General features: G+C 38.0%; 1 protein-coding gene across 2 annotated transcripts; it reads left to right on the plus strand.

Annotated features, from left to right (window-relative positions):
- The first annotated feature begins 1,216 nt into the window (after nucleotides 1–1,216).
- On the plus strand, nucleotides 1,217–24,365 carry DNAI3 (dynein axonemal intermediate chain 3). 2 transcript variants are annotated; one of them, XM_064455439.1, is made up of 22 exons: nucleotides 1,217–1,358; nucleotides 2,733–2,771; nucleotides 6,960–7,141; nucleotides 7,686–7,790; nucleotides 8,664–8,897; nucleotides 10,420–10,619; nucleotides 10,907–11,023; nucleotides 11,682–11,872; nucleotides 12,770–12,894; nucleotides 12,998–13,087; nucleotides 13,483–13,572; nucleotides 14,265–14,393; nucleotides 15,574–15,647; nucleotides 17,027–17,174; nucleotides 17,894–17,981; nucleotides 18,913–19,043; nucleotides 19,799–19,862; nucleotides 20,295–20,425; nucleotides 21,113–21,317; nucleotides 21,928–22,019; nucleotides 23,430–23,563; nucleotides 24,120–24,365. In XM_064455439.1, exons 1-22 carry the CDS (start codon nucleotides 1,241–1,243, stop codon nucleotides 24,124–24,126), a joined length of 2,694 nt encoding a protein of 897 aa, XP_064311509.1. In that variant the 5' UTR covers nucleotides 1,217–1,240; the 3' UTR covers nucleotides 24,127–24,365. The 2 variants fall into 2 exon arrangements, with proteins under 2 accessions (XP_064311509.1, XP_064311508.1); XM_064455438.1 differs by lacking the exon at nucleotides 24,120–24,365 and having other exon boundaries at nucleotides 23,430–23,924.
- The last annotated feature ends 452 nt before the right edge of the window (nucleotides 24,366–24,817 follow it).

Below are 24,817 nucleotides of genomic sequence, written 5' to 3' on the forward strand. Positions count from 1 at the left end.
GCCAGGACATCGCTGAAATCGCAAATGCACAGCCCACAGCGTGTTTGTTTTAACGCTCACACTATTTTAGGCCTTTCACTGGGGAAGTTTTGAGATAGAACACTTATTTTATAAACTCACCTTTTCACCTTAAGCATCTTGACAGTAAATGGGCTGTTTGCATGTGGAGGCAGACAGGCTGTAGCTCCTGTAAGAGTTCATCAGAAACAGCCCTGTCATGGCACGGTTCTTGAAGGTGCCGTCTCTTTCTGTCGTGTAAGTGCATCTGCTTTCCTCTTATTAATGTTAAAATTGTAATAGCATCCAAATACTGTAGGTGCTTTGTAGGCGTTTAAAAAATGGTTCCTCTCCCAGTCAGTTTACGGTCTTAAGAAAAAGTGGGAACATGGAAGCAGGAGGACACAAACAAACTGAGAGACCCATTGACCTGATCCCAGTTGAATGCCTTTAGCCGTTCAATAAAAATGTCAAACAATTTTCGATACCTCTAACGGAATTTGGACCATCCCAATTTAGCTGTTCTGTCAGGTGCTATGTGTGTACCTTCCACATGATGGTGCTGGCACTGTATTTCATGGCGCCGTGCTGTCCAGTCTGTACAGCGGGCAGGCTGTATTGCGTTTCCTTCTGTGCAAGGGAACCGAGCCTTTTCTACGCTGCTGTTCTCATCCTTACTCTAGATGTTGGGAAGAAGGAGAGTAAATGAAACAAGAGTTGCCTCTGTACAGCATCATCTCCAGCTGCGTGGTTGCTACATGTCATTACACATACAACTTCTTTTCAAGTTTGTCCTCTGCAGAGCTACACTGAAAAATGAACTGGAAATAGAAAAGCACAGACATGCTTTGTGCAGCTGAGTAATTATTCACACTTAAGGACATTGGGAAAAATATTTACAACCAGCGAATTTTCACCTGCGCTATTCCTGCTGTAGCTCAGGTTCCTAGCTTTCTGTAAGGCAAGCCCCTATCCTGATTTAACCTTTCACTGTTTTGGATAATCAGTTTCCATACTTAATCACCCTGGACAGAAGTAGTATTCCCATCTACTACATACCATACCAAAATACAGTTTATGATTTAAAATTATGGAACATACCTTTGGCTATGTATGACAATATTACTACAATGACAAACTCCATGAACTCAGGGACCAAATTTTCACTCATACATAGTGCATTCCATTGTCTGTTTAAAGTTTATTGATTATATGTATCTTTCTCTAGAGACATCTCAAAAAAATGTCAGAAAATCTCATATCCGGCAAGACCTCCTCGAAAGGTCCAAAAACCTTGGCAAAGAAACAGAAAGGCAAAACCAAATCTAAGGAATCCTCAAAAGGAAAACAAACACAGCTTGGTATGTAAGGTACAGCAGCAATGAAACAAGCAGTAATCTGGTCTCACATGACAGCTACCTTAATTATTTTGGGCCCATGCATTTAAGTAAACATGAGATAAAGTAGAATATGCCGTTTTATATAAATAACTGAGATCTACAATTACCTGTCATGGTTTTGTAACCAATATATGGAACATAACAAAGCTACATTGCAATATTTACACTTTGGCTTGTTAGTTTGTGGTAGATTTAATAGTTTGTGGTGTCATAATAACAGTATTGAATAGGAAATTAGGAGGCTTAATATCTATTAAGTGGGGAGGTTCACAAAAGCTAACAGCCCAGGGAGACAGCATCAGGCAGAGACAGGTGCCCCCAGAGGCAGGAGGTCAGGTGCTCAGGATCACACTGTAAAGGTACAATAACAGAGCTTGAAAATATACCAGTGTCTCACAAATTGATGTTCCAGTGCATTTTATTGCATTTTTTTCTGAGATGTGCCAAGATGCTCTCTCATTTGTGTCATTTATAAAGAGTATAGTTAATGAAGTGTGAGGCTAATGAGCCTTTGCTATATACGAATATTTTTTTCCAGTGACTCGTGCACATTCTCAGAAAAGGTGGGAATGTACTCTTGCTTGGGTTTTATTTGTTTTGTTTCATGGATTTTTTTCCCTGCCGTGACTGCCACCTTTCTGAAGCTGCTTTTGCCTTTTAATCACCTTCTCCCCCCAGCTGATTAATAGCTGTTGTGCTGCAGAGAATATTCTGCACATCAGTGCTAATCTCTTTCTGTCACCCCTCGCCGTGAGGTCTGCAGACCCTCTCTCAGGAGCTGACGAAAGCCCAGCTCCTGCAGCACCCTGCCACCCAGAGCAAGCCTGCCCACCTCACCACCGTCAGAGGGGACTAACGTCTGCTCCTACCTGCGCACCTGCCACTTCTGCTGCTGTCTGATGTCAGCGAGCCTTGCCCATTTATCTCCTCTTCCCATGACACGATTTGCATGGTAACTGCCCCAAGCAGGTGCTATCAGGGAGCAGTCAGTGCTGTTTTCAACCATGGACGCTGCAGCACCCACTACAAGATGACAGATTTCTTCCAGCTTTTCTCTTATGCAGACCACCTGCTCAAAATAAAAAATGAGTTTTAAATCTCCGTAGTTTCAAAATATGCTAACATCTCCTTAAGACACAGCCCAATTTTAAAAGGCTTCACTCATTTCTTGTGTTAAATTTGAACTGAATAGAAAATATTTTATGTTTCCTCTTAATAGTTTAGTTTTAAGTATATATAGAGATTTTAAAATATTGCCCTAACAAGGAAAGTACTGTATATTTATAGTTACTTTGTTAGGAAGAAAAATTACTGATAACATCATGTACATTTCAGGTAAAAAAGATGAAGTTGATCTTTCCATGGCTGGTATAGGTAAGTGCTATAATGACTGGGCTTTAAAGTAAGAGTTTTGAATACTTTAAGCATTTTGAAGCTTCAATGTTACAAATGCCAGGGAATGAAAATGAAAGATTTTTTGTGAATGAGAAAAATTAGAAAGTATGAAGAAATGCAGCTACTACAGTAGTGATTACAGAACCACCCTGCGTGGCAGGCAGTGCAGCAAGGAATGCTGAAACAGGCATGGATTTGTAGAAGATGTTTTTATTTTAGGTTGAGAGGAGCTGGGATCAGAGGAAATAAAAAGCATCACAACAGAATTAGAGGGTGCAAAATGTTTGCATTTAGTAATAGTTAAGCAACTGAAAGAAAAGCTTGAGGTATTTTTATTTTTTTAATCTTTGATCTTTGTCAAATCATTATTAAATGTGGTGAGATGATGATTTTAGCCTGTCACTTGTGGTTTTTAATCATAAACAGATGTTGATTAACAGCTTTTCCTTTGTAGGGGAAAAAAATCTGCCATTTCTTTTGGCTTATGTGCAAGAAAAGTCCAGCTTTAAGTGTGGCCATAGTTAAGAGCTAAAATATGGAATGACTTGAATTGAAATATATTATTTTTTCTTAAAGACCAAATAACTTTTTAATGTTTTGGGGTTTGTTGGTTGGTTTTTTTTTTCCACATTTCTGGTTGGATTTTTCTTCTGACCTAATTTGCGCAATTCTTCCTCAGATATAACTTAAAGTGATGTCAATGTAAAATTTATCTACGGTTTACAGGAACAGCCCAAAGGGTTATCTTCTTAATTGGCTTCCCACAGTACAGCTTTTATTGCTAAAAGCAAAAACAATGTGGCAAACTAGGAATATACAAACTAGGTAATTTTTAAAGGAATCCTAAATTGTTTTCCTACATAATCCTATGAGCACACGGGTGGAAGTGAAGATTGCACTCTGATTAGCATCACTGAAATGGCTAAGCTGCAATTAATGAAGATGGACAATAGGTGACCCCTCAGATGTTGAAAGTGTTACTTCATTAAAAAAAAAAAAAATTCGGTGTTCCTGGATAGACTTCGTTTTGTCAATAAGACAGAATTTTACCTCCACCTAGTGGCAAATAAGGTTAGAGCCGTAATAGCGGAACCATTGCTAGAAACCTGTTGCTAAAAGCAGGAAAATAATGCTACTATATGCAGCCACTCTCTGTGCAGGATTGCAACTGTATTCATGGTATCTCCTTAGCGTAAGACCTGCAAGCGTTCTTTGCTTTTCTTAGCGTTTCTTGGTCCTTTGTGAAGTTCTCGTAGCACTAAGAGCTGTTGACTGTTAAAAATGATATGATTACAATTTACTGTTAGAAAAACAATGTGAAACCTCTGATTAGATACTACATACTTGTTACTGGAATAAAGCATTCAGTAAAAATGTTCATAATAGTAGGAATTCCAGAATCAGCTCCTTATCTTATAGAATCTGTTATAGCATTCTATAATACAGAATTTCAGGGCTTTAGACTAAAAGATATACATATTTAATTCTGATCATTACTTTGTTTTTAACTTGGACTTACAGCAATATAAGTGTATAGAAAATACACTTAGACTATCTGTCCCTCTCTGCAGCCTCTCATAGTGATGTCTATTGTATTTTTGCTTAATTTTAATGAATGTTTGTATTGTTTCATTTGACATTGAAACCTACATCTCTTTGAAAGGACTTTTTTAGCATTAGCGTTTGTGGACATGCTGTATGCACAATTCAGCATTTTAAAAAATAATATCATACATACAAGCATCTTGAATAAACAACTCCTCCCTCAGGATTTTTCATGCATATGAAAAAAATCTAATTGTTCAGGTTTACTTTATTTGAGCTGTAGGAATAATATCCTGAAAAAAATCACATACGAATCAGCAAATTGTTTCTACATTTTCTGTAGGTTCTAGCCCTCCTCATTGCACTAACCACATAACCAACTCTGAGGACTGTGATATGTGCAAATTCCTTGCTCCCTTGCTCTGCTGTCCATTCTGTCCTGTGAGCCAGCTGGGTATGGCAGAGGGTGGAAACGGCATTCTGTTTGGTGTGCAGTTCTAGGTTTCTATCCTCTTTCTGTCCTATGAAATTTAATTTGCAAAAGGAGGTCTAATCTTTTTGCTCCAATATATTGAAACGTAAAGTACACCTGTAGCGTTGCAGTTTGTACTATTTGAGTCTGCTTCCTAATGACACCCTAATGAGGCCTCAAGCCCTTGGCTAGGGTGACCTGGGAGTCCTGCAGATCAACTTTTGCGGTTCCTTAAAAGGATTAAATGTTTCAAATTACCCTGGAATAAACACTTTTTCTGAGCCTGGTCTCATAACCAAATTGATAAGCAAAGAAAACTCTAGGTCTTGGCTTCATTAGCTACAGAGAGCAGATGTCAAAAAGGCAAGCACAGGGGCTCCAGAAGATAAACGAGACCAGGCTTGGCCTTGTGTTACCAACAGAGAGTTTGGACCAGATTTTGTATTTTTTGGAAGCATCCACACAGAAATCCTGGAACTCTCCGAGATATCAAAAATGAAAGTCATGCAATATTGACTACAACTTGTGAAGCAGTGAACTAATAGACTGCACATGCTACAAATGGATTGTGTGTGCTATAAAATGAGTGACTGCTAAGTAAATCATGCTTGGTATAGTGCAGGATGCACCAGAAGCGTCGTGCATGTCATTAATTTTAGTGGATGACTAGAGCAGAGCGGATGCAGTGGAGGAGCAGCACCGAAAGATTTTAAAGGATAAATGTCAGATTCATCAAACATTATGTATTACGTGATAGACTTATGCAGAGATTTATCTTCCTGAATGATAGCGATTAAGGAGGATTTATTGTTTTTTCAGTTCTTGTTGGCTTATGTTAGAGATGGCTTCTCAAAACATGCTGAGCCAGCTGGTCAATATCATCATTTTAGATATATCAACTTCAGTTTAAGGCATACACAAAGGGAGAAATATCACAGGTGCTGGGAATTAAGATAAAATATTAAGTAACTCAAACTAAGGAAAGAGAATGAAACAAAGATGAAAGAAAATATCAGCTATTATCACTAAAGCCAGCCCATTTCAGTACATAAAAACCCATGAATACATGTCCCTAAACCTTTTACACTTTCCAGTTTATCAAAAAGATGAACATTCAGAGTGAACATCTGCTAGCCTCCTCAGACAAAAGTATAGTGGCGTTCATGAAAAACGCTTTTACTATGGCAGCTGAGCCATAGAGCATGAGCCTGCTAGCGTGGCAGTATTGCACAGGAAGAAAAGAATCTCTTAGGTGACAGGATTCAACTAGCTGGGCCTATAATGATCTTAATCACTGAGAGCTGTTATGGAAGCTGGAAGGCAGAGCATGCAATATGCGAAGGACCGGTGTTAGGTAAGTACAGCTGACACACACTTAATAAGAAACACTGTCTATTATATTCAGATAGAGTGTGTGCAAAGCGCAGTTGACGGATCACCTAACTGCACCCAGCCTCACTAAAACCAATGAAGGTAACAGTGCCAGAGCTAGGATAAGAAATACCTTGTTCTGAATTAATATGAATGAACCTAACAGAGGTCATGGGTGTAGAAAACAACAGCTATATATTCTCCAGCAAAGCTGAAAATAAAAATCTGGCTTGAATCTTAGTGACCTTGCTTTTGTCTCGCTTACTGAGAAATAGACCCGACTGCACTCTGAACTCAATGAGAGGAAGATGAAAGTCCAAACTCAGAAAAGCATCCTGATTCAGGAGGGTATTGAAGCCTCATCTAGATTAAACATTGGCTTAATATGGCACCGCTTTACGGGGAAGGACTAGAGTATGTTTATTCAAGGGCTCTCTTAAATCAGAGCCATGCAGTTGCGTCCTTAATGCATTAAAAACAGTCCATTAAATGTCTTGTCATTAAAACTCTTAATCACCTGTTGATAGAGAGGGGAAAAAAAACCCCGCATACTTGGAATAACATATTCATTAAATAGGAAATGTCAGGTAGAGTCTTTTCCAAGATTAATAAAATGTAACAATCTGTATTCCATGCCTTCCAAAACACCAAAAACTAAGCTGAGAGCCACAAAGGCATTCTGCTAGGAAACTGTAAAGAGCCAGAGTTATTAAAGTATAAGCTTATGTTTAAACAACCCACTGAATTTGTTTATCAAGCAATTTTGCTTTCTTTCATAGGCCACCCAGAAATCTTTCCTTTAGTGTTCACCACAAAGACCCAAGAAATTTTTAATTGCCGAGTTGATGAAGATGTCACAGAAGAAAATTGTTTCAAACTTATTAAAAAAGAGGACATCATTCAGGACCTGAAAACAAGAGCTACAATTTCTGATTTCCACCCTGTCAAACAAATTGTCCTAGTATGTAGCTTATTTTGTTCTCACTTTAAGACTTCATGTTCTCAGCTAATATATTCTTTTAATTATACGGTCTGTCCTTGTTTGACTCTGTGTAAATACACTAATGCTGTAACATCCAAAGGTCACGGACCACTGTCAGCTCAAAGTTTTTCATGGCTCACCATGCACATTTTTTTTACTAACTTTAGATTGAAAATATGCTAAAAGTAACATAAATATTATTAGTTTTGATTCTGTGAACTGGCAGAACTTCACATATTTTGGCTTCCCCTAATTCATGGCCTATTTATTGAGAATCATTAAAACAGTTTCTTTTCTGTTTAATTCTCTGCATAAAAAGATTAGTTTTGTCTCTGACTTATTTTTATTATGAAATAAAATCCATCTGTTATTTTCAATTAGCACATGAAATTCTCTCTTAAGACCACAAGATTAACCAAAGATACTGAATTTGCACAAGTGGTAGCTTTGCCAGCCACAGGGTCATCTCTGTTTTGTATGTTAATTGCTTTCAGTTTTTCACTAACTGTTTTAATTAAACTAGGAATATCCAGGGGAAGAACTTTTGGTAGTTTTTGATGCAAAGTTCCAGTATGGACAGAACTTTTACTTTGTTGCTTCTGAGGAAGCCAAGGAAAACCTTTTGAAGGTAAGAAAATCCAAGTATACCACAGCATTGTTCTATCTATGAGTATTTCAGAATCTTGTCTCAAACATATACTTCAGGAATGGTATCATATTCATAAGCACCTGACATACTTGGCATGCCATAATGTTTCTCTAAAGGTTAATGTGATCATGGAAGAATACGTGTATCACTGTGAAAATATCTTTTGTACTGAGAAATATTGAATTCAATTTTTGTATTTTACTTCAGAAGGCCAGTATAACCCCCATTGCTGCATTTTTATCGTAAGCGTTAATTTCCTCTGCCAAGACCCAGCTTTCTAGGAGATAAAAATAGAAGACTGTAATATATTGGGCATCTTCACAGAAATATTATACTTATTTTTCACAATATGTATGTATACATTCTTCAGATCATCCTTTACAATGTTCTTGAGTTCTAAAATAATACTAGATGCACAAAAGATTTCCCCTTGTGCATTGCATCATAGGGGAAGGTTTATGGGGAGATTATAGAATTTTTCATCATGAGTTTGTCACCCAGCATCAGGAGAAGTAGCAATAGAAAAACAAATTGCAGTTCCAGGCAGGAGGGCCTAATGTAGAAAATCACTGGAAATTCTTTTTATGTAACAGTGATTTGCTTTCAAGACAACAGTCTTTCTTTAGTAGTTAAATATTAAATATGTAACGTTATTGGAAAATTCTAATGCACAAATGAAGGAACGGGACCTAACCCAATCGTACCCAGGGGTACAGTATAGCCAGACTTACTGCGTTGGGGCAAAAGTAAACAATCTGTAAATAAAGCCTGAAAGCTGGGTTTCTAGTTCATACTTATATTTCAGTAAAAAATATTTGAAAAAGTACCATTTCTCACTGTTTGATGTCACAGCCTCCAGAAACTGCAGAAGACAAGGGAGAAGACAAGGGAGAAGACAAGGGAGAAGACAAGGGAGAAGACAAGGGAGAAGACAAGGGAGAAGACAAGGGAGAAGACAAGGGAGAAGACAAGGGAGAAGACACTCTGGAAGTCCATCCTTATAAGCCTCCTGTCCACAAACCTTGGGTTTCTCTTGGCAGTGAAAAGGAAGTTGAAGAGGAATCTGTTAAAGACACTGTTACAAAGGTCAGAATCAACAGATGTTAGTCAATCGAATAAATATCTAAAAACAAATTAATTTTAGGTTCCTTAAAAAAAAAGTCAGGAAATTGAAAGTTGCAATCCTAGCTTTGCTTGGGGTCTTTCAAGAAAACAAAAAAAAGATAAATAGCTCAACTTTTAACAAAAACTGAAAGTGCTGCACAAAGTGTGTGGTTTGTTGTTTTTTTTTTTTTAATTTTAACAACTCTGTTCTCTTTAAAACCTGCAAATGAGGCATCTGAGACTGCACTGGACATATCTACTTTTTATGCTGTAAGTTCAAAAGTCCTGATCACCTTTGGTCATTAGCATCTCTGCCACGTTTTGCTCAGTTTACTCAATGACTCAGTTACAAACTGAGTCCTTGTAATTATATTCTAGGGATCTAGAAGTTCTGTTTCCATGGAGCCCAGTAAACGTGTTTCATTACATGGATGGCATTTAAGTAACATGCAACACTTTTAAAGGGTCTCTATCTCGGAATAAACATGACTCACTACAGGTATTACAAGCTGACTTTACAGAAGGACATATTTGATTAACTACATCTACAGATTATGATGAGAAAATGATACATCCAAAAAGTAGATCCACTCATAGCTGTCACCTAACTTGTGATGTGTGGGGCATCTCCAAGCATTTAGCTGCCCATCAGTGATTTTTACTCAATACCTAAATCCCTGTTCAAGGAAGACTGGCTAAGTTTTGATAGTTCTCAGCAACTGGACATGTTGCTTATACTTAAAAAGATGTCTGACTGTCCTAAAGCTAATTCAGTCACTAAATTTAATCCACACTTACAGTCCAAATAGTCTGTATTCTACCTTGCTGGCAAGGTCCACTCAGAAGTATTCTCAGCCTACATTCCTTTCCCAGTCTGTGGGAGGTGCTGGGGAAAAGTACCTAGCTATGAATCCAAGACAAAACAATACCTTTCTACTGCCTGAGATCAAGTGCCTACCTCTCTTTGTGGGTACAAGTCAAGCCCACATCCCTTCTTCCTTCCTAGTTCTCCGTATAAGGAAAATCCTCACTCAGATTTTTGTGGATCCTCTTTGGGTTACTTTACTCTCCCTAGGTACTATAAGGGAAGCTGAAATACCTCACCCAAAGCTGAGAATAGCACTAAGAGGGAAGGGCTGAAAAGTTAGGTCTTGGAATTCTAATGCAGTATTACATAAAACCTCCTGCAAATCAGCTCTTTAATTAAAGGTGCAGTTTTGATATTACATGAATTAGAAAATGTAATTCCTTTATCCTACTAGCAGTAATCCGAAATGGTACCTAAAGGCAACTTCTTGTTTTAGAAATACAAACCTGTCTTCTATTCCATATGTAGGTTATTTATAGAAGCACTTCAGAATTTTAAAATGCAGAAATATAAGTAAGCTCAGCACAGAAATCATCAATAAAACTAATTCTACAATTAGATGAATGCTGCCATTTCACAGAACAAACTCTCCAAAAACTTTCTCCTCTGCTAAGTACAGACATTTCTCTTTTTCAGATCAAGTATATGATTTCTCGAGCACGCAGGAAGTTTGGTGCACCAATATTATTTACTGATAAGAATGCTTCACATGTAAAAGACAGTTACATTGAATGCACCTCCTATCAAGACAAAACTTTCAGTATTAAAATGCTTGAAAAAGATATAGGCATACAAATGGTTCCAAAAGTAAGAGAAGCTAGTACTCAGACAAAATGGTAAGTGTGAGAAAGCGCTTAGCAGCTTATTAATTAAGCTACACACTGTTTCTGATCTCAATTAAAGTTATGTAAATTAACTCCACTCTTCTGGAGTTACTCAGTTACAAACTGATTAAGAGAACAGAATTGGATGCTCTGTTTGCATCTTTCTTCTTTCACTCTTTTCCAAAGAGTTTCTAGAAAAACTGTATATACTTAGCTTTTAATTTTACACATTACATGGGTTTCTGTCTTTGAAATTGTTTCTATACTTACTCGCATGCAAATTTATTCCAATTGGTTAGGGCCTATCCAAAAAATGCAGCCACGCAGTACTTTCCTAGACAGTTGTCAAATGAAGAGAAAGAAGAGAGTCTGTCATCTGAGAAGCTGAAAGAATTCCTTACATCAGTACATTTAAGGTAAAATTTACTGCAGCAATACACATTAAAGGCTACCTGAAATAACGTAGAATACAAGCAAGAACTCTTGTCTGAACAGACCATTGGTCTGGTCAAATACTGATTATTTTTTTGGTTTCTAGATACTTTTTTAGTTTGGGGTTTTTTTCCTCTTGCTTACTATTTTCATATTAACAAATAGGAACTTAATATTTGTTTCTATTAAAATTAGCATGAAGTCTATGCCCTATAAATATGAGTGTTGGTTTAAATAGATATTGGAACTGTTAAAGTTGATCATGATGAGTCTTTTCGAGCAAGCTGCAAAGCTGATCACTGAAACACTGCCAAATCAAGCAGAGGCTTCTGCAAAGGCGCTGTCCTACAGCCCTTAGTCGTAGGACAAGTCCCACCTACTGGCACCTTTTGCACAAGAATTGGACAATTGCACTATACTTGATCCACACAGAACTAGAGTTAAATCCTTGGTACAATTAGTTATTTATATTTAAATGGAAGAGGGTTTCTTTACAGTGATACATCGCTGAGGAACATGGTCATAATTTTGTGTGAAACAAAAGCTGCCTCTTTACAGAAATATTTGTCTTTTCACTGATTTGACCACTGAGTAGTCACATCTGGATTACTGAAAGCATTAACTGTTCTTGTCACAAAACAGAATGGAGATTGCGTTGCAGCAAAATGAAATTATGGATGTTTTTTTTGATGACTGGAAGGCCCTAGCAGGAGATGAAAGCCGTTCTAGTGGCAAGCCAGATGTTTGTCTTAAAGCATACCAATCATTTACAGATCTGCGCTATCTCAAGGACAGAACTATTAGCTGCGTTTGCTGGCATCCAACCATTTATGGTAATGCGATTAAAATACTGATTTGAGACTTGATTGACATGTATTTTATGACAGCTATAAAATATGCACCTTTCATAAAATTAACAGCTTTTAAATTTAAAAACAAATCAAAACTGATTTAGTACATCTGTCTGAATTGCTGATTTGAGATGAAGTGAAAAATGAGACAGACAAATTCTTTGTAGAGTTCAGACAGGCCATGCAAAGTCCCTCACAGTGATGTATAGGTGGAGATCATAGGAAAGGGAAATTTCTCCCTTCAGGTGGCTCTGCATACCATTGTTCTCCCCACGGCTGGTTCTTGTAGCATCCCTAATACTTGTGAGGAATGGTACAGCCACAATGGGACGTGGCTCTGCTGAGTGCCAGGGAGCATCACGAGGCATACTGAATGTCTCCTCCTGCTCCCTGCCGTAGATAATGGTGTCTTTAAGCCTGGCTGTGTAGAGCAATAAAGTTCTATATAAATATCCTAGCTGCACAGCATACTAATAGCTGACACTGCAGACTGTGTAGAAAATTAATTCAGCTACAAAAGATTTTATTTCATGATGGGTGACCAGGACTATATGCCTGTCACATCATTTCAGGTGCAGTATTATACCATTAAGGAGTAGCAGCAAAAAAAGTTGCATTATATCCTGACGCTTAGGTTCTACAACGCATTGTTAAATAATTCAATTTGAAGCAACAAAAATCATTTCCTCAAAGTTCTGTAAAAAGGAAAATATAAATACATGGCTGGGGGTTTGGGGTTTTGGTTTGTTTTTGTTGTTTTTTTTTTGCTTTTTTTGCACTGTATTCAGAGGGTATAAATATAAGTCACTTGGAATAATTAACTGCATGTTTAAACTTGAATTCAGTCTTCTGAGAAAATTCATTTTCTCTCTCAATCAGGGATTATAGCAGTGTCAGCAAGAGAGCAGCTTTCTTATGAAGAGCGAGTTAACCTTTCTGATAAATCATTGCTGCAGCAGTCAGTAATACTTTTTTGGAGTTTTTTTGACCCTACCCACCCTCAGGTATTTAATCAGGACTTTTAAATATGCCAAGTATTTAAATAACAAGAGAACAAACAATCAGCGTGACTGTATTTCTCAACTATTTTGTTTTTCTTCTTTCTAGTTAATGTTGGAGTGTCCTGAAGATGTTTACTGCTTTCAGTTCAGTCCAAGTGATCCAAATGTCGTTGCTGGTGGCTGCATCAATGGACAGGTGTTAGTTCTTTGTTTAAGAATAAAATTAGATATTTCTGTATTTTCTTACAGTATAAAAATAAGGGTGAAGAGGTGTTACTCAACATCCATAACACCACATAGGGTCACAGGATAGATGTCACAGAGTCTCAGAAATTCTCTGGTCCTGTCCTGAAGTTATGCCTGGTTATTCCATAGCTGAGCCATTACTTTTTTTTTTTTATTCCTGAGGCAAGTGTAGTCTTTCAGCTAATTGCATCAGACTGAAGAGGCAAATCTTTAAAGACTTCATAAGTTCTAATGCAGAGAGTGAATTTCTTATTTTTACTCAAATCTCCATGAATTGTATTTGAAAAAAATGCCTATTGATATACAGGATTAAATAATTCCTAATATACTAATTTCTCATTGTAGGTTGTACTTTGGGATATTTCTCACCATGAGGAAAAGCTGCAAAATGCAAAAACTGTTGCTGATGGAATCAAGATAACAGCTGTTAATATGGTGAATGCTTCCATTCTAAATATATTGCAGTACATCTCTATGTCTGTAGGGAAAAAGGGGTGAAGGTATCCTGGCTCAAAACAGAGGATTAGATAATCTTTGCAATGAGAGAAAAGAAAGATTAGGAAACCTGATGTGTTCATGAAATAAACCCATTATCACAATACAATTTCTGCCTGATTAGTCGAGCTTAATAGCTTTACTGGATTTTGTGCAGACTTAGGCTTCAATAAGACAGTCCTTTAATGGGAACCAACTCTTACCTTATGAAGCCTATCAATACATGTAGCATTTGTTGCTGAGTACAATATTGAAAATTATTCAGGAAGTTTATGGCCAGAAAAAAGGTAGCTTGGAAGATGAGAAGCAGATTCCAGTGGAAGGAAACTATAAAGGGGATAAGCAGAAGGGAGACCTAAGAGCAGAGGAGGAACTAATAACAAAGTGGATGTGTGCGTGCCTGTGGAGGCATGTCGGAATTCTTTTTAGAGCTTCATGTCTGAAGGCCTGTTTCGATGCTTTCCATTTTTTTTTTTCCAAAGGGAATGTTTTAGACCCCTAAAAAGTTCTATAAACTGGTCTGAAATATGTGAAGAAGCATAAACAGTATGTAAAGTAACCGTCTGTCTTTGACAGGTCTACTATTGTATTTGGAAAATACACTAAGATATCTCTTTTTAAAACATTTCTAGCCATCGCTTCCACAAGTCCAGCAGAGTTGCACAGAGCCACCTCTAGTGAGATACTGCGCAGTCTCTTCCATACAGTACAGTCATAAAAAACCAGTAACAGATATACATTGGCTGCCAGATTATTTTCAGGTGAGTTTAAAAATTCACTTTTCTTCTTTTTATTGTTTTCCTAGTCTACTACTGCAGAAATAATAGTGTAAACTCAAGATAAAATACTAAATAGTCAATTATTTGTAATAGCCTTCATTATTTCTCACTGCATTTTCTAAATATTAAGTAATCTGGTGCCACTTGTCCTGTTCGTTGTGCTTTACAACTGTCCTGTGTTCTCAATCTGATAGGAATCTGCTCATACTGGAAAAAAATTCTGTAGCTTTACTAAAAATTGTAATTCAAAATTATAAGCAGCCTTCCATATCTAAAATATGTTGAACTTCTACTTTGAGCAATGTAGCCTGCCACCAAGAATTCAGAGAAATAATTACAATTACGCAAATATCTAGGCAACCAAGAATGGTGTTATTGTAGTTACCTTAATTCTTTAGGTGCTGCCTGTGTACTCAAAACTTACATTTTCTGTGACTGTTTTAAAGCTCCATAGTACTTAGGGCCTACGTAGTTAAAGGATGATCTTAAGGGTCTTTTCCAACCTTAATGATTCTATGATTCTATGATCCAAAACTATTACAGGAGTACTGGAAGCTCACTTACTGTCGAAGTACTGCAAATGGTTGCCCAAAGTAATTTGAAATGCAAACCTAGTGAAATGCAAAACAATGACAGTGGAAAAGCAGGTCAAGAGGAAGGAAGCAGAGATCTTTAAAAGGTTTATGCAAATTAACATATCGATAGTTTTTTAAAACGAATTTTTAAGATTTCATAGATACTGCAGTCGTTAGCAACATTACCAGAAAAGTGAGGAAAAGGGTGAACATACATCATAAAAAGAAAGCTGTCACAACTGTTCATTATGAAGTTATGCTACAGTAGTACCCATGGATACTAACTGGTACCAGATGTAAAACATGAAGAAAGGGACTGGATAGCACAATTCTGTTGTGGTTTTTGTTGTTTGGGTGGGGTTAGGTTTTTTTTGCCAAGGTTTAGGCTCAGAAAGCTGTTTTCATGTTCATCTGGGATAACAGATACAGGAAACCGGGGCTTGATAAATAACACTGACAAAGGAATCACTTTGTCAGTATTTAGCAACATGTACTGAGACATACTTTTTGTTATATAATTTTTTGTTATATGATTTTTGTCTCTCATCATCTTCTCCCCTTGTAATAATTATTACTGTTATTTTTAGGACAACCAAATGGATGCTGCTTTTGAAAACAGAGCTGAAATTTGCGTGCAGCTTGTAACCTGCTCCCCTGATTGGTATATACAATACATACGCTATGATATGTCTTCTAGTTTCCTTTGGAAAGCTTTATGGAGCATACTCCATGATTTAACTAGCACACTTCCGGATTCCTATCCTGAATAGCTGAGATTCTTTGTACAGAAGAGAAGCACATCAAGTTTTTGGCCAGTTAAGCTCTTTACAGCAATGGCATTAAGGGTTCATTAAGTGAAAAACCTCACATGTATACGTTTATATTCTGTGTATACGTTAGGAAGAGTGTTGATCACGCATGCATTGGGCTGGAGAGCCACACCCCCACACTTACATTGACTTGCACAAGAAGCTGTTGAAGTCTTTGAGGCCACAGAAATACTGTAAACTATATTTAAACTTGGAGACTTGGCTGGCAGAATTATTCTCCTCTTTTGTGGACTGAATAGTTGTGATGGTTATGACTAAATATTATCCTGTGGGAAAGACTGGCAAGGGGGCAGAATGCAAAAAGTGGAAATAAATGTTTAGCTTTCATGATGGCAAAAGGCTTAAGGCTTCAAGGCTGCATGGCTGGGCTCAATCAGATATTTGCCATCAAAAGGAGAGTCAGAGAGCAACATTTGGTAATGATAAAAAGTTATTTTCCCTAATCAAATACAGAGAAGGCTTCAAAGAATTAAGTTAGAAGAATGAGTGCAAATACAATTGCTAATAAGTTTGCAGTGTAGTGCAAGCGATGCATGTGGAAGAAATAATTTAAACTACTCATACACCAGGGCTCTGAATTAAAAGTATTCACCTAGAGTAAGAGCAGGGAAGTCCAGCTAATGTCATCCTCGAAGAGCACGGGTCCCTGAGCAACTCCTGTTAGACATGGGGAAGACACGTCAGCAATGAGGAAAATTATCATTGTCTATATCAAATCTGTGAATGAATGTCCAGAGTAGAGCAACAGGAACAATCAGAGGGCTGAAAACTCCAATGAAATGACAGATGCAAGTGAGTGGGATCATTTGCCTTGAATGTCAGCAAATAAGCTGCTACACACAAGAATTGGGAGTGAGGTTCCATTTGGATTACTAGATTACCTGCTACAGGTTTCTGCCCAGTCCTCTCAGCCTCCAGGAATTTCACCCCAGTAGTGCCAGCAACTTCACCCAGTAACTTTGCATAAGCAAAGTGTATGAATGCTATCTAACTGCTTTGGTATGGTTAACAACTGATTAAATGGTGAATAAAGGAATATGTGCCATCGCTTACAAAGGAAGCGATTAAGTAACTAGCATTTGTCTGCTTTTCAGCATCTCTGTTGCTATGTAAAGTTTGAAGATGAAAGGCTAAAAAAACCCCACAAACTTTAAAATGTGTGGAAAACTGACTTTGAAACAGGGACTAATATTATACAATCATTTTGCAGCTCAATATTATTTTGGGATATTCCAGCCACCAAACTTCCTGAACAACCTTCATCTGAGAAAGTAAGAGAGGAAGAAATTTTTTCTATGCCCCCTGATGTTCCAGACACTTTTAAGCACCTAGATCTCTGCTGGAAACCTCTCATAAAGGTACTGTACACAAATATAGAAGAGAAGGATCAAGCCAAACTGTAGATATGGCCAGAACTTGTCTTCCTTGTGAATTTCCTTCTGATTATGAAACGAGAGACTTCAATGTTCCTCCGAAACTTCAATAAAACACATTTTTGTGAAGCTAACTCACAAGAAACAGCATGACTGCTTCTTAAACATTGCAGTAGGTGCAAAAGTAGTCGTATTAATAGTGTGTGCTGCTGTCAAGCCTTTTCACCTGCTATGCTGTCTGTCTCAGTGGGTCCCAAACTGAGAAACATGGTCATGGTCAACAGAACTATAATTACTGGCAACCTGTCAGTCTGTCTGATGAAAATGGTCATAGCCGTTTGGGGAAAAAAGCGAGGCTGAAAATAATCTGTTAGGTAAAAACAAAGAAAAAAATAGTGATTTTTGGACCTGCTGATCTGTGCTGCACAGAATAGCTGCAGCTGGTACAGTTGTTGAACAAGCATGACCACTGGAGCTGTTTTTTGCTAGAAACATGGCAAAATCCTTACAGGAAAAGGATAACACAAGAGAAACCTCAGGTTTGCATTTTCTCTGTGCTCGCACGTGAGGCAGCAAATACTGTTCATGGAGTATTACAAACCACTGCAAACTGAAAGACCTGTTCCATTACAGCAGAAAGTCATTTAGTCTTGTACTTCAAAGATCTGACAAAATGAGTTAGCAAATGCTTTTTTTCTGAACAGATAAACCTGGACGAAAGTGATACCAACACAGAGTATGGTCCCGTCAGAATAAGTTTAAGGGAACTGCATTATCATTATAAAACCCCAGGTAATATTTTTATTACACCTTATTGGGGAAAATGTTTTATAATAAGCTTATATTTCAGTATATACATAATGAAAGCTGAGCAACAAAATGTTGTATAGCTAAGTGCATCTGGGGAAAAAGGTTTCATAAATATACTGGTATTCAAAGTGTGACATACGTGTATAGACTACAAAGATACGGACAGGTATTGAATACAAGAAGAGCGGTTCCGTATCCACAGTAACTCTGCCAGGTTTCACTTAATAGCCCATGTAAGTCCCCCACCTAGTCTCTTTACCCCTGAAGCAGGATGTCCTTTTCAGCCCTTACAGGATACTATTTTTAGAAAAATAATTCTGGAGTAACAGTATATATTGTGGGTATTTCTGTAGTGCTTTGGATAGAGGTGTCACTCTTTGTTGCAGAACGTGAAGTTAGCACTTCACATTCCATAGTAGTTTAGTTCTTATTATGATACTTTGTATGGTAGCCCAAGATTTGGGCTACCCAAGAGACTGACTGCAAACCATGCCAGAAAATGCCTTTCCGGCAGGCGAGCTGCTGTGGCGTCGCTGCTCTAGCACACACTGTCACAGCACAGACTGGAGGCAGGCTGTGCCATTCCTGGGAGCAGAAAAGGTAGCTCACTGTTGCAGCAGCTAATGGGGATGCGTAAGGGCATCTCCCACAGAGACACGGATGCTGCGTGAAACCAATGAAGAATGCAATGCCGCTACCCTGCGTAGCTGTCTGGGTATGGAAAGCACTGACTTCAGCTGCAGCAACGGGGAGATTTCACCAGGAAACAGTTAACCTGCAAAACTGCTGCTTTCTTGGCAGTCCTTCTTCATCTCTCCTCTTTACACATGAACTACCTTTATAAGCCAAAGGATTTGCTTGGTCTGATTAATTCTGGTGTATAATAAATTGATGTATCTGTACTGTTTACCAGAGAAGGTGCAATCTCTGAACACACTAGAAGTACCCACCAAAGAGAGCCCATATACAGAGATGAGTACTCCTTCAAGCAAAAATCTGAAAGTGCTAGAAAATATCTCCACTGACTTTTTTGTTGGAACTGAAGTAAGTGAAAATAATAGATTACTAATTAAAGTATTAATCCAAGATATCCAAAAGACTGAACAATTAAATAATAAGAGTTTTCACAAATGGATGGACTTACATGTTTTCTTCAGGTGTTAACTAAAAAGATCTTTCTGGACATGCCACATTCTATTCCCCTTTCAATACATTTAGCTACATGCTTAAAATAATAATAAATCCCCAATATTTGTTAGACTGTGAACCCTTACTCAAAGGGCAGGATTAGAAGACATTTCCAAAATATGTCCAACTTAACTACCGGTCATCAAGAACCAAACAGTATTTCCTTATTCCAGAACCCATAAAGTTAGTAATATTGTTTTAGCATTTCCCCAAATGTCAGGTGAAAATATTTATACTACAATTTACCCCCCAACTTATCTCTACTTTAGGAAGTGCCAGCTATTCAGAGCCCTCTACCCACCTAAAATCCCAAAGTATTTCCCAGTTTTGGGAGTTCATGTAGAATTAAAATTTGGCTTCTAGCTACCTTTTTGCTTCTGGTCACGCTTTCCCCAAATACTGTAGCAAAGCATGAACTGTAAAAATCGAGCACCTAATTCTGCAGGAAGGACTGCCTACATACGTCATGGTAAGTAAAGCTGTTTTGGTGATACATAACTGAAAAATGGTGATCCAAAATTTTAGTGTTTTTCAGTCATTGGCTGCAAACTTAATTTACTCAGAGCATATTTAATATTAAATGCATTTATTTTACTTTTCTGGCATCACAGGATGGAGAAATTATTTATTCGGACTGGAAAATGGAAATTGGCAGTGATTCGGCAAAACCAGTTAGTAAGTACAAGTTTCCCAATACCTGTTTAAACCTTAACATATTGCTAACTTGAAAATATTTGCATCTATACTCTGACTTTTATAGCAGATGAGCAAGAAGCTTAAATAGTCTATGTCACTGACAACACCAGGATTCAGCAGTACAGCCTCAGGAGCGTAAGCAGTTCAGCTATCATGACAGAATAGCAAAAGACCCCTCCAGTTCCACAGGTGCATCACTACGTACCTATTGGCAGAGACCATGGAAGTCACACTTCACAGTGATTATATTTGCACAATTCCAATTCCTATACCTTGGGAGCAAAAAAATGAGGCTAGTGTCTTTGAAGCCTATGCTGGATCCTGCACTCCTGTTTCCCCCCACGTAACTCCTGTTGTGAAGACGATCACTAAAGCACTAGTTACAAGCAACTGCCTTTTTTATTCCATTAGGTCAGAAGCACGCTCAGAAATACACCATCCACACTGAAACTATCAACACTCTCCAGAGATCTCCATTTTTTAAAGACATCATTCTAAGCCTTGGAGGACGGAATTTTGCCATTTGGAAAGAAGGGGTTACAGTAAGTTACTTTAAAACAGCTGTAACATAATTGATAGATATACAAGACAGAACTATAATAGCCTCAGAACCTGTATTTTCAGACAGTTTGTAAGTCACAAAACTTCATAGTTTAGACATAAATTTGGTATAAGAAAAGCTTTTCCTTTTTCTTCACATCAGAAAGCTATTTTAGAAACAGCTTTGTAAAATTGCTGTTTACAGAAAAAAATGAAATTACATTCTCCAATTCCAACCTTGTAAAAACTGTAGCTTTTCAACAAATTATTTCTGCTGCTAGGGGAACCAAAGGGTAAAGGCAAAGCGTGCTAAAGAGGTCTGAAGAACTCATGTTTAGGATGCAGTCTTTTCATCATCTGAAGACAAAGAAACATGGGGGGTTTTTACAGTTCCACTCATGTAAGAATCCAGGTTAGCTGCACCTAGCAAGATCTCAAGACCACAGACTGTAACAGCAGATAGACAGATTACCTTAAAAGACTGGAAGCGAGATATCAGGTTTTTACTTCCCCCAAATTCTCCTCTTTATCTGCAGGAGGTGATGCCAATTTTGCCATTGGTATAATTTTTGTCATAGGATCATTTAAATTGTGATTGTTCTTAAATGATAGGAGATTTGAAGTAGTGAATGGATAGTACTGTTTGATTGTTGTGTTTATCTTTTATTTGTTCTCAAAAAAAAATTAAGAATGGAGCGATCCTTCAGTCAAGCTGCTCTGCAGGAAGATACACTGTGGGACGATGGTCCTTAACAAGACCAGGAGTTTTCTTCATTGGCAGAGATGATGGAAATATAGAAGTTTGGGACTTACTAAAGAAAACTTATGAGCCATCTAATTTCCAGAACATCTCCAAATCAAAGATCACTTTCATCAGCCCCCGGATTGCCTCACGTATGTTGATGGTGATTGCACTTTGCTGTGCCACCCTGTTTGCAAACCGGCCCATGACTCCAAGGCACCCTAATCTTGTTACAGACTATCTCATATAATAGATAAGTACGTACTTCCACTAATTTAACACTGTACTGCATATATAAAAACACATACCTCAGTTTTAAGTGTACTACCATGGCATAAAGCAACTGGAAATTAAAAAAAAAGGAGTTTGAAAAAGTATAAACTTAAAAGGGGATTTCATTTGTTAAGAAAATATGAGAGCAGTAAGGCTGCATTTTTAGAATCATAGAACGGTTTGGGCTGGAAGACACCTTTAGATCCCATCCAGTCCCACCCCCCTGCGGTGAGCAGGGACATCTTCAGCTAGACCAGGTTGCTCAGAGCCCTGTCCTGCCTGGCCTTGGATTGTCCCTAGGGATGGGGCCTCCACAGCCTCTCTGGGCAACCCGTTCCAGCACTTCACCACCCTCTTTGCTGCAGTGAACAATAAACCAAAAAGACCACCACAAAAATGAACCCTCTGTAGCTTGTGTTTGGGTGGGGGTATGTGTTACTGTTGGAATTTAGATTGTTTATATGGGTTTTGTTGTCAAATATCTTTCAGCAACGCAGCATTTTTTAGCTGTTTCTGATGATCTTGGGGCACTGCATGTTTTGGAAATCTGTCAGACACTAAGCCACCCTTTGAAGAATGAGGTTGGTAAGAATTTTTATTAATCTCTGTGACACTTTATCCTGAAAACTCTGACACAGAAACAGGCCTGCCTGGAAAAACTTGCCTTCAAATGGATGGCAATTAATCTGAGATCAGCATGGCCAGATTCTCCAAAGATCACCTGTAGCAAAGCTGGCTTTGCACAGAGCTCAGATAGGAGGCACCTAAAGGAAAGCTGGGTGACAGCTGGCAGAATTTCACTGCTCCAACCTGGCTATATGAAAACATAGTGTAAAGAGTTCAGCATTTTTTGCCACATGCATAAAATGACACCTGGTTTCATGCATTAAAACAATGTTATATAGTGCATAGTAATGCAAATACACTGAGTTTCTTTCTTTACACCTTTGTATCCATCTATTTTTTCCCCATAAACTTGGTACTTCGATTTACACATCTTAGTGTCTGGTTCTAGCTTAGTTAAAGCACATTTTGCAAACTAACATTACCACTCATCTGTTCTCTTTTGAAACAAGGACTGTCTGTACCAAAGGGCCATGGGAACAATGGAAGCAGTTTTAATTTCTCTTTATTTCCACATAATTTTCTGTTTTTCTTTTCCCCCTGCCTCCCAGCCAAAGATCAAGCTAGTGTTTTCATCTCATCCAGCCTAGCAGTCTTGCCTGCTACCTAGTCTGTTATTTTTACATCACAAAGTTGTCTTCTCATCCTATCCCAGTTTTAAGTTACGTATGCACTTAAATAGTTTATGAAGACCCCATAAAGGTTTGCTGCGTGCAGAGCTACAGTACGCAGCAATTTAATGTTGGGTCAGCAGCCTCATTTTAGTAAAAGGAGCTTCTCCAAAGCAAGGCAGGAGCTACCTAAGTGCTGTAACATGAGGAAGCACGTTGCTTCTGCCCAAATTACATGTGTTTTGGAACTACACTCTTTAGGGCACCGAATTATGAACCCAGGAGCAGTCACTAGTATTTAGATAACGTTCATTCTAACTGAAGTATTCACTGAGAAATACTAGGCTGTTGAAGAGACTAATGAAAACTAAAACACAGAGGCCCAGATAAATGCATAGTGTAATACTGACGTATGGTATTTTATGGTTTCTTTGTGCCTGAAATTGGGTCAGTGAGCATTTGGCCTGATTTAGTGAAATCACTAACCTAAAACAGGTTTCATTATTTCAGTACAGGTTCCTGAAGGATTTTCTACTCATAGTTAGTGTAATAAAAATTATTTAACCCCATGCATATTTGTATCCAAAATCAACTGGTTTCAATCCACATCTTCATATTGTTTTGCTGCAAATTATTTGGACAAATAGAGATATCTATATTCCCAATATAGATAAAATAATAATACTGTTCAGATCATCAGCAATAATTCTGTGTCTTTGGGCGTGTAACGACCTTTGTTTGTCCTTGTGTTAACAGCATGCCAACGTACTTGATTATTTTGAAAGAGAAATCAAATATCTGAAGTACCGTGAACAGGAGTTTCAAGAGTATCAAGAGTTTCAAACCAAAACAGAATTGAAATGGAGCTGGCGGCACAAAGGGAGAAAACAGTATGTTACACTTAGAATTAAGAAAACTTTCTTTGTTTCTTTGGTTCTTTCAAATGCACCTGTTTTGGTAGGCAGGATTTCCCACAGTATTTTCAAATACCAGGATGGACATAATCAGAATAGCTTAGCAGCTCCTTATTTCTTATTTACAGTTCTTAGGAGTGGAATAGATGGTCCTAGTTCACATGAGTTCAGTTCTCGCTCACGTGAAACACCTGCAAGAGCATTAGAGCCTACAGCGTGTAACAGCTAGGACTTTGCTTTTCTTTTTACACCAGTTGCTCTTTCAAAAAGTTACATTTTGGCAACTTCCCTATAAACATTGCTCCTTCAAGCAGGAGAGACTCCAGCCTTCCATTCTTTATTCTTTGGTAAAAGGGTTAATAACACCAACTAATCAACCAAGGAGGTAACAATTCCATTAATGTAGCTTTAGGTGATGCCTATTTTCATTAATCTGTGATAGCACTGATACTATCCACTGGAAAGCAATGGGGTTGCATACAGGTTTCGAAGCTTAACAGTGCGTTATTGCTGGTATGTGCTTTCCCTTCAGAGTATGACCACCCTACAGAAAACAAAAGAAGAGATGGAGGAGCAAGAAAATGCAGACTTTACTGTGTTTCTGGACCCAGCGAAGCAGATACTAACAGATTTAGGACTAGTAAAGGGAGAAGAAATACTTTCCTCATCAGATGCTTAGAGCCTGTTATCACCTTTAGAACCAGCGAGCTTTTTATTTCAGGACCTCTTTATTTCAGCAGAACGTGTTCAGCTTTGGAAATAAAGCATCTTGCAGTTAGAGATTATTGTTTCGTTAACTTTTTCCATTTGTTTACTTACAATGTGGTTAGAGAACAACTTTCAGGCACACTTCCCCACTACCTTTGATTAATACCGTTATAATGGATATTCTATCTGTTTAAATAACAGTTTTCTCAGCTCTGTCTGTCAGGACTCTATAAGCTGTAAAAATCTTAAACCACAACTCAGCCGGTCAAACCAATGTGCCAGTATTCACGCCTCCAACCTACATCCCCCTGCTCCCACCAGCAGGGAAGCTATTCTACTCCAGCAGTCACATTCACATAGGCCATCCAAATTCTGCTACTCAGCTCCAGCAAGCACCTCCTCCCTCACCCCCAAAGTATTCACTCCTCTTGAAAACTTAGGGACAAGCAGTAGGGGTTTTTTGAGATGCCCAGGACATTTCCTGCTCTGGAGATCTGGTGGCAGACAGCACTCCAGAGCGAA

Source organism: Phalacrocorax carbo, chromosome 6, assembly GCF_963921805.1.
Source record: "Phalacrocorax carbo chromosome 6, bPhaCar2.1, whole genome shotgun sequence".
Taxonomy (NCBI): Eukaryota; Metazoa; Chordata; class Aves; order Suliformes; family Phalacrocoracidae; genus Phalacrocorax; species Phalacrocorax carbo.